This window comes from Zeus faber, assembly GCF_960531495.2.
Source record: "Zeus faber genome assembly, chromosome: 3".
Taxonomy (NCBI): domain Eukaryota; kingdom Metazoa; phylum Chordata; class Actinopteri; order Zeiformes; family Zeidae; genus Zeus; species Zeus faber.
Genome location: NC_137190.1, coordinates 13,075,524 through 13,085,499, shown reverse-complemented (window position 1 = coordinate 13,085,499; position 9,976 = coordinate 13,075,524). Strand labels below are relative to the sequence as shown.

Here is a 9,976-nt window from a genome sequence, read left to right as displayed (position 1 = left end):
AAAAAAACAAAACATTTTCCTGATGTGATTTTGGCTTCTCATGGAATTTGTACTCCCCACCTGCTAATTAAACATGAATATGGAAAAAATAAAGCCTCTATGTAGATATTTCTGAAACTAAGTCAAACAGTAGATGTTCGCTGCCCCCCCCCCTTTCCTTTTTTGGGTCAGGTTGGACTGAATGTCGCGTTGCGTGATGTTTTGGGAATAACAGCCGCCGTCTTGTCGCCGTCACTAACTCTTCTCTTTTCCCATCTTTCCCTCTTTCTGTTTCCTTTTCGCTCTCTGGCTCCAGACCATCTGTACAAGCAGCTTGAGAAAAACCGTCTTCTGACCAATGAGCTGAGAGTAGCCTTAAACGACGCCTAAAACGCACACTAAAGAACTGTGACAAATGTTGGCATTTAAAACCCAATTGCTGAAACAAGGAATCCTTAAATATCTATCAAGTATATACAGCATATGCATTTAGACAGCTTCGCGTTATTCCTGTGGGGCCCCTGCATGCTCACACTGCACGTCAAAGGTTTCAGGTCACAAACGGGTTTTCCAAAAAGTTGTGGCGTCCGCTCCCTTTGTGACTTATTAAAAAAAAAAAAAAGTGTCAGGGCTGTCGTGCATAAAAGCATTTATTTATACTGTATATTTAATATTTCTCCCTTCCTCCATGCTGCACTCGTCTATGATTCAGGGTTTGATATTAAATGAACTATCCAAATAATTTACGACTGAACACGATCAGATGTACAGTTGTCATTGTTTTTACGTTTAAAAACTTATCAGCATTTTGGGATAATTGTCACTGACAATTGATTCGACTGCGTTCTCGTGGTTAGTTCAGTGATGACGATCACATTTTTCTGGGAAGTGACTTTTTTTCATTCTGCAACAAGTAACGAAATCAAAATTGAACTTTAAATTCAAGACAAATCCTATAAATGTCATAGATATGAAAATGTTATGTTTTAGAGCGGCACTTTTAATAAAAGACTTAGTATATTGTTATTAGTATTAGTATATTGTTTTCTCTTCTCCAATTCTGGTGCAAAAGCCCCTCAACTTGTTCCTAACTATGCATCTCATCGTGTCTTGTCACAACCCTGACTGATCCCCGTCTGATGTTAACAGATAAACTTAAGAGCGCTAAGGAAGAGAACCAGAGAGTTCAGCAGACGCTGGATCTGATTATTTTGGAGATGGGTAGTGTTTGATGCGGTCTCGCTGTTTCAAGCTTTTCGTGGCTCTTTGCGTCACAGCGCGTTTGGACTCGTCCTCCGACTTCAGGAAACAACTCTGCACGAGGTAAAAAAAAAAAAAAAAAAAAAATCAAACATGGATTTGATCGGTTTATTCATTTGTCATTTATGACCTTTTTCTTTGTAACTTGACTGCATTTTAACTATTGTTAAAAGCCATAATTTGCGTATGTCACGAGACTATCATAATTCTGGAAACGAATGAAGTGAACGTGTTGCATTGTCATCACTGTCAAACTGTTCTATTGTTTTCACTCAAAACTGAACTTTTATAAAGTCAAGCTGTTAATTTTCCTTTTCTGCATTTTTATCATGGGACTGTAAAACCTGAATAAAAAGTAAAACGTCATTTTTTTCGTGCGTCTGTTGTTATTGAGATCACTTCTCAGCCACGATAATTAAGGTTGTTTTTTGTTTTTTTTAATATCCATTAAAAGTAATGACTTGTGTACTAGCAAGTTGCATGCAGCGAATGTACAAGTACCGGTGGTGTCTACTGTCTGGATCTACGATAGAGGTTACTTCTCGCGAGATTTAGTAAATTGTGGCACAGGCTGCATCAGAACGCTGCCCAACACCAATCCTCAGTTCTCTGCACCGGCTTCCACCGTCACAGAATTGATTTTAAGAAACCGCTGCTGGGTTAAATCTCTCAATGGCTTAATGCCAAAATACATCATGGTTTTGCCCTTACGATATGAACCATTCAGACATGTTGACTCGTCTGGGATGGGTCTGTTAACTGGGCCTAGGGAGGAGACTGAAGCAGCATTTAGTTCAATGCCTTTTTTTTTTTTTTTGGGACAAACTCAGAATTGAGACTTCACGAATGCTCACTGCTTTAAAATCCCGACTCTGAATGTTTGTTTATGCCCCTTCCATGCAGTGAATAATCAGCCTGTTTTGTTTTTTTTTTGTTTTTGTTTTTTAATTGCACTCTGACCTTATTGTTTTTTTCGGTTTCTTAGATATTTGATTCTCATCCCTTTCTCATCCTAACAACCAAAGCATAGTTGCGGGTTTGCGTCGGGCTGTTTTTTAAATTGCACTTGAGCGCCTTTTTTTTTTTTTTGTTTGTTTTTAGATTTTAATTCCTCTACTTGTATCCTCCTTGGCTTTTATGTCTTGGGCGAATCCCTTTTTTTGAATTTCCCCTTTGTGCGTCCGACGTGACCGACAAAACAAGCTCGCCTCGTCCAGCGCCGCCATGATCCTCCTGGAGGCCGCTCGAAAACGCCCGCACCCGCCGCGAGGGGGCGCTGCGGCCGGCGACCAGGGGTGAAAGGTCACGGGCCGACAGCCTCCCTGGCATCCGCGGGTGCGACTCGAGGAAGTCGGGGGGGGGGGAGAAATAAAACATGGATGAAAGTCCCAACTGCTCGGCGTCTTCCCCGGATGGCAAGGTCGAGTACATACTCAGCAATGTGGCCGAGGTGGTCGAGAGGATCCTGCTGTTCGTGCCGACCAAATCCCTGCTCCGCGTCCAGAGGTAACGTCCCGCTGCAGCGGCTTGTTGTTAGCATTGGCGTTAGCAACAGCCGGTGAGCTAAAGCCGGCTACATGCTAACCCGCGCTCCGCGGCCGCCGTGTTACTGTGAGCGCCTTGTTGCCGCCGCCGCCGCCGCCGGCGTTGTTGCTTTCGCATGTCACGCCGACGTTCCCGGTTAACCGCCTGTGCCCCCCCCCCCCCTCCTCCAGTGTGTGCAGGCTGTGGAGGAACTGTGCCCGCAGAGTGCTGAGGACCCAGCAGAGGCTCACCTGGGTGTCCGCCTGCGGTCCGTCCAGCTCCGGGGTCCATGCCCTGTGCAGCAGCCTGGCCCAGGAGGTGGAGGTAAACCGCTGCAACCCGGCTCGATAACCGGGTGTTTCGAACGCTTTGTTCCCCGAATGTGGTCGAAAAAAAAAAAAAAAAAAAAGTACTCGAAACGCGTTCCGTCGGGGTACGCTTCAGCAACCAGCCGAGTGTCGGCGCGGAGCAGCGGTATTGAGAAAATATTCAATGAATTCTAAACGTGACGTGGCGCTTAGTACGAAATATTGATTTATATACAACAAGCAAATTATGTTCATACTCATTCACTGCATGTACAGTAGCAGAGTGTGAACCTATATTACATTGCACATTTGGAGAGAGCTATACTCATCTGTGTCCCCATAAAATGGGTTTATCTTTGATTAAAATGTTGAATGTGAATATGTGGAACAAATTAAATAAAGATTTTAACGTCCTTGTTGCTTGTTATTTTCAGAAAGTGTTTCTTCTTCCTAAAACTGTTCTGGCAATGGTAGACTGCGACGCCTTCAACGGACATGCATATTGCTACAGGCAAAACAAAGGTACGCCTGTGTTGGATGATGCTGTGTTCCATCCCAATACCGAAGGGTCGAATGTTAAAAAAAACAAACATATATTCCAAATTGCCACGCCCCTCTTCTGTGTGAAGGCTGGACCATTTTTATTCACTAATAAGATTTTTTTTTAAAAAACGGCAATGTCTGATGCCGTTAGCCTTGAAGCAGTTATTAAATTTGGTGGAAATCCCTTTGCATGTGACACATCAATCCAGACCGCAATGGTAGTACCTTAAAAAGGTTAACAGCAGCAAAATAGTATTGTAGTTTTTTAGGAACTAAAAAAGAAATGGAAACATTGGTGCATGCAACAATGCATTCTTTATTTCAGACATGGTATTTTTCCTGTTTGCAAAGCCGCCAGGCGGTACTTCGTCGATAGTTCTACATCTGAGCATTTTAGGCATTCTTGGCTTAATAATATCAGGGTTTGTTTGGAAAAAACTGAGAAATATTTACATTAATTGCAAGTACAGAAAAACTGATATTGATATATGCGTACAGATCATATGTAAGTTTGCACACGGCCCCTGTATTTATTTTATTAGTAGCGAAAAAGTAATTCAATATTTCAAAGGCACTTACGTACATTGCAGTAGTGTTACGCCAATTTAAAATGCACATATGAAACCGTTTCCCTAATCTAAGGAGACTATAACTAAGTGGTTATGTAAAGGAAATGTCCCCTCTCTTATTGCAAACACCTGCAGCTTCTATCGAAACTGTAGTTGTATTATCTTGAATTGTTGTTTTATTATCTGTATACTTGATGATTCGGTGATGTTGATGAACTGATGTTAACGCGTTTTCTCTTCAACCCTGAAGCCAAAAAGAGTCGGCACAGTCCAGACACGGTGGAGGAACTGAACCTGCTCTTCCCTAAAGGCTGTAACATTATGGGCATCGCAGCTCCGGGAATCGTCTGTGAGTTGTTTTCCTGTCGGTCGTCACGGTTCCTCCTGCGAGCAGCAGAGTCACATGTCTGAGGACGTTCTGCTTAGCCAAGCAGAGTTCAAAACTGTTTCTTACATTATGTCACATCCATTAAAAAGTCATATTAGTTCAATGACAAGAAGGCAAAATATACCTATTTGCATGTCCATGTTGGGATATGATTATTTCTTTATCATATTTGGATTTATTCTTGCTCCCTTTCCCACTGACTTTAAAACTAAATAAATAAATAAATAAATAAAAGCTCTCAAATAAATAAAATATGGTTTGAACCTTCTTCAAGATTTGATCAGAATGGATGTGAATGATCTAATCTGGAATACAGCTTTTTTTGTTTTGTTTTTACCAAATATCTTCATGGAAACATATCAAACTGATTTATTCCACAGAAGATATGTAAACATATGCTACAATACGACTGCACAAGTTTAATACAAACTAATATCCATCACAAGGACAAAAGTAAAGACTGGGTATGAGTTAAGCTGGACCTATTCATCTAGAAATTGTATTATTCATTTTTGGATATATTCTCTCTGCAGTGACCCCCAGCGGCTCCTATTCGGGCCTCTCGCAGGAGCACCAGGAAGGGGAGGCGGGGTACGCCATCATGTTCCCCAGCATGGAGGGCGTCCAGATCAGCTCCTTCCACTTCTGCAAGAAGACAATCTCCCAAACCAGCCTCCAAGAAGCAGGCGGGTGCTCAGGACTTGTTTTATAGCTTTTAAGCATGACTGTATTTCACTAACCCTTCCCTCCCCTCCCTCCTCCCTGCTGTCTCCAGGTCTGGTGGACAACCCAGAGCTGCGCGTGGTGCTGATGTTTGTTTACGAGGCGTACAAGTCCGGGGCAGCCCGCTTCCTCAACCAGGTGCTGGAGCCGCTCGCCAAGAGCAAAGCGCTCATCGCCGGAGGACTCGTGGAGAGCGTGTTCTCTCCGCCGAGACAATGGTGATTCATCATCCGTCTGATTTGTCGTTGTTTTATTTAGTGTTGCATGGGATGGGGCGGGCGGTGTTGGCAAAATCAGATATTACAATGTTTCTTTGAATACCTCAGTATTGATACTTTGGCGATAGTGGGGGATAGCAGTTGGCGCTGTCCCAAAATATTCACAGAGGAAATATTTAGTTAACAACCATCGTTAGTGATGTGGCCGATACGAGCGTTGGTCTGAACAGCTGGAACAGTCTGAAGCTGAGAGTTACTTTACTGTAATGTAGCCTTAATTGCAACGTTGGGCTTATATTACATTGACCAAAATCCCAGACAATATCTAGCCTCGTATCACAATATCAATATTGTAATGATATATTGCACTTTTTGAGTTAAAAATATTTAGCTTGACTTCCCTAAGCATAGTTTTATATTATATTGCATGGGTTACGTAAAATCAATAGTCAATGATATGGTAGTCAATGAATAAATAAATACAGTCAATAATAGGCAAGGCCATAATCAAGAGAACAATCCTTGTTTTCCAGGCAACCTGTTTCATGAAAATACACATAAATGTCTAGCTTTAACTTTGCATAGTACAGAAGAAATCAGAAAGATGAGACCCTAAGGAATAATTTGAGATGCAGCTTGACACTATACCTGAAAGAAAAATGACAATGTTCTATTTTTTAATTACGCCTGATAAAATTGATATTTTGAGCGTAAAGGGGCTTTGAACATTATACTCATGCCTATTGACGACCATTCCCATGCTCAATTATGTGTGATTAGTTGCTGCACCAAGTTGTGGGTTGATACCATTACAGAGTTACAGAGTATTGGTTCAACTTTGAGCCATTTTTGACCAATCGAGAGTGGATGGAGGGGGTGATTATCCCAGAGGTCACAATAGGTCATTTTATACAATAAGTTAAAGTTAAAAAAATAAAAAAATGCTGTCATCACATTGAAATGGTAACTGGGAGGCCATATTTCATCACACATGAATGCAATCTGGCTGTTTGGATTCGTTTGAGTCTCAGCTTTGTAGCCACACCCGATTTCTACAATTCCATGACTGTTTAGGTACCACAGTGTGAAGAAAAAAAAAAAAAAGGGTGAAAATAAAATCTTTTCAGTGCATGGCGAACAAGGTGTGTTTAGGACCCTGGCGCTTATATAACCTTTGTAGCTGACATGGCAGGCATGGCGGTAAAGGTGAGACTCTTGCTGTTCTAATGAGCCCAATTTCATTCCGATATATTTCCGGTAATGGCCGGAACCTTAAACTCATCTTAAAAACTGAGCTTGTCAAACACGGGCGGCACTGGGGACCCGCTGGCGGGTCTGTCGGGCTTACCGGGTTAACCTGCGATTTGTCATATTATATTATTAATGTCGCCCACTCGGCATCCACTGCAGCTTGATCGCACTGGAAGGGGGATTCCTCCCTCTGTGGACCCTTCTCAAGGTCCCCCCCCCCGTGGCTTTCTGCCCGGGTGGTGCTCAGTGGTGTTCTGCCCGGGTGGTGCTAAGACGAGGGGATGCTGTTGATTTCTGTGTGAAGGGGTGTGAAGCCCTCTGAGACTGGACGGTGATTAAGGCCTGTAAAAATAGGCGTGACTATTCCGGGAGTTAAATCGACCCATTTTGTCCTACGATTCTCCTCTCCTTCCTACGCGTCTCTGTTTTACCTGTCGTTCTCACTCCCTCCCCCCCCCCGCAGCTGTAGCCACGGTGCGTACGGGGTGGTGGGGCTGACGCTGAGCGGCCCCAGGGTGCAGGGGGCGTCGGTGCTGCTGGAGCAGGACGTCAGCAGCCCCAAGGAGGCGGAGGCCACCATCCGCCGCCTGAAGGCCGCCAAGCTGCCCGAGGGCAACACGCTGGGCTTCATGTTCGCCTGCGTGGGGCGCGGCCAGAACTACTACAACAACCAGAGCAACGTGGAGGCGGACGCCTTCCGCAAGGTCTTCCCCAACACGCCGCTCTTCGGCCTGTTCGGCAACGGCGAGATCGGCTGCGACCGCATCGTGAAGGACGACTACACGCTGTGCGACGCCGACACGGACAGCCTGCAGCACGAGTACACCACCGTCATGACGCTGGTGCACCTGGGGTGACCGCCGGGCGCCCGGAGCGACGGAGACGGGAGGAGAATACTGACCACGGAATTCTGGGAAAGTGTGTGACTGGCCTTTTGTCCAACTTCCAAGTAACGCCCCGACTCCTGCTACGAAACGGCAGGAGAACGGTCCGAGCCGCGACAACGTTGGAGAAGACGGCTCTTCACCGAGAAGACTGAAAACAAAGCCTTGACTTTTCAGCTCAGTTTTATTTTCTTTTTTGCAATGTTCTGAAAATCCATCACATATAAAATAGCAGTCTTGTATATATGTATATAAATATATATATTCCCCCCCAAATTTATGCACATTCATATCTTCCGTTGTCGACCCTGTGGGCTGTCGGCTTTGCAGTTATGTTAATTGAAGTTTTTATTCATTCAGTAATCAACGGGTGGTGGTGGTGGTGGTGCCCCCCCGCCCGTTTGGAAAGTTACAGCCGCCTTGATTTAAAGCTCGTCTCCTCTGCGGAGGCACGTCAACATCATTTTGATAAACATGATCCAATACCTAGTTGGGCCTAAGTAATAAAACTGTAATGAGCTCCACGCGGTGGGTTCAGCTGGGTGGGGCTTTCTCGAGGACTCGGGGGTTTTAATTCTCGCGCGTTTCCTATTCCTCCCCACGGTCCTGCCCGCTCCGCCCTAACGGAAGACTGCCGCTAAACTTCCCTTTTCAGGTTGCGCTCCGGGGAGGAAAAAAACAAAACACACTCGAATCAAATTAGTAGTTTAAACTTCCAATCAGTATTAGTTGAAGAGAAACTCGTCAGCGAGTGGTAAACAGACCCGGCTATTGTCTGTTGACAGTGTGTGGGGAGCGGCCCGTCTACAAAATTAGAACAAATTCTCTCGAGTCGACTGGAAGTGATGTGAAATCCGTTTTTAACGGGCTGATTTTATTCCCTAACAGGGGTTTCCAAACGCTGAGCGAGAATACCAGGAAAACCAGGTCCACGCTTTGTCATCTATTACATTTCAGACATTGCGGAGGAATATCTGTGGGGGGGGGGGGGGGCTTTGAGAGCCCTGGTTTCCTTGTGCTGCGTTTGTCGCCTGTTTGACCCGTGAGTTGGAGTCATGTTGAGATTCAAGAGGTGCCTTTTTGTTTTTATTTATAAAACAGTTTCCCTCTGTCAAACGCTGTTGGGTGTCCAGCGTTTATATTCAGACCAGACATAATTGTGACGTTTCTTTTTTTCCCCCCATTCTCTTGTGAACATACGTTTTTTTTAATTTTTATTTTTTATTTTATTTTTTATCTTTTGGAGATAAATGTGCAATTTGAAAAAAGTTTTTGATTAGTTGATTTTGAAATTGATCGCACAACAGGAAGCGTTTCCAACCTGGGAAAGCTGTTGCAGCACCCGCCAGCTCTGGTCGGCTCCTTTGTTGTAGTTTTAAATGGCAAATTATTTACCATCAGAAAGGTACTTCTGGATGCGAGAGCTTAGACTTCTTTCATAGTATTTCAACTTTAAGATGTTCCATCTTCAAATTTCTCGCTTGATTGAGCAACCAGTTTTTTTTAATTAGTTTTTTTTTTTTTTATGTACATGCACTTTTGTGTAGGATGTGCCAAATCATATCTCTTCTGAATTGATCATGTTTTAATTTTCTCAATAAACTGCAAAAAAAGACCCCCAAAATGAGACGGATCTTTATTTTCCTCTTCTAAAATCCCGCTGGGGCACAGAGTTGTCCCTAAATCACTGCTTCCCTTGTATCAGCCGGTGTTTTGCTTGGAATAATGGATTCAGATCACCCATCTTCTGTTCGGCGCACACCCCCAGCATCCAGGAGGAGCCGCTGCGGAGTGATGGATGCGGCTCCGGCCAAACACTGGCTCTTCCCGCTGAATGACACGCGGTGCAGCCAATTGCTGGGAAGGCAAATTACACTGCCATAGTAGGCCAAATTTTTTTTTTTCCCATTTTTTTGTTTTTTGTTTTTTTTGTTATCATTTGAAGAAGCCATTAAAAACTCATGAGGAAGCGGGGACGCTGATAGATCTGTAAGGGTAATACGCGCACACACACACCAACACACACACGGAGCGTCATCTTCACGCTGCTGCGTCGTGACCGAAACGATGCAAATGTCACTCAGTCTCCGGCTTCATCACGTCCACGATGATTTGATGGCGTTTGGCTGAGAGAGGGAGAGAGAGAGAGAGAGAGAGAGGGAGAGAGGGAAGGAGAAGAGAGAAAAAAAAAAAAAAGCAAGCAGCCTCCTCTCTCTCCGTCCCCAGACCGCTGCAGGAGGACCGAGCTCCGCTCCAGGACCCAGGACAGCTCCTCCCGCAGGGATCCCCCGCTGGGAAAGCCCCCGCTGCGTGGAGGCAGGCTGCGGCC

At 44.5% G+C, this 9,976-nt stretch overlaps 1 protein-coding gene across 1 annotated transcript; it reads left to right on the top strand.

The window, feature by feature from the left end:
* The first annotated feature begins 2,612 nt into the window (after positions 1–2,612).
* Positions 2,613–9,260, top strand: fbxo22 (F-box protein 22). Its single transcript, XM_079997627.1, has 7 exons — positions 2,613–2,745; positions 2,955–3,087; positions 3,506–3,593; positions 4,434–4,532; positions 5,105–5,257; positions 5,347–5,512; positions 7,227–9,260. Exons 1-7 carry the CDS (start codon positions 2,615–2,617, stop codon positions 7,618–7,620), a joined length of 1,164 nt encoding a protein of 387 aa, XP_079853753.1. The 5' UTR covers positions 2,613–2,614; the 3' UTR covers positions 7,621–9,260.
* Positions 9,261–9,976: the final 716 nt, after the last annotated feature.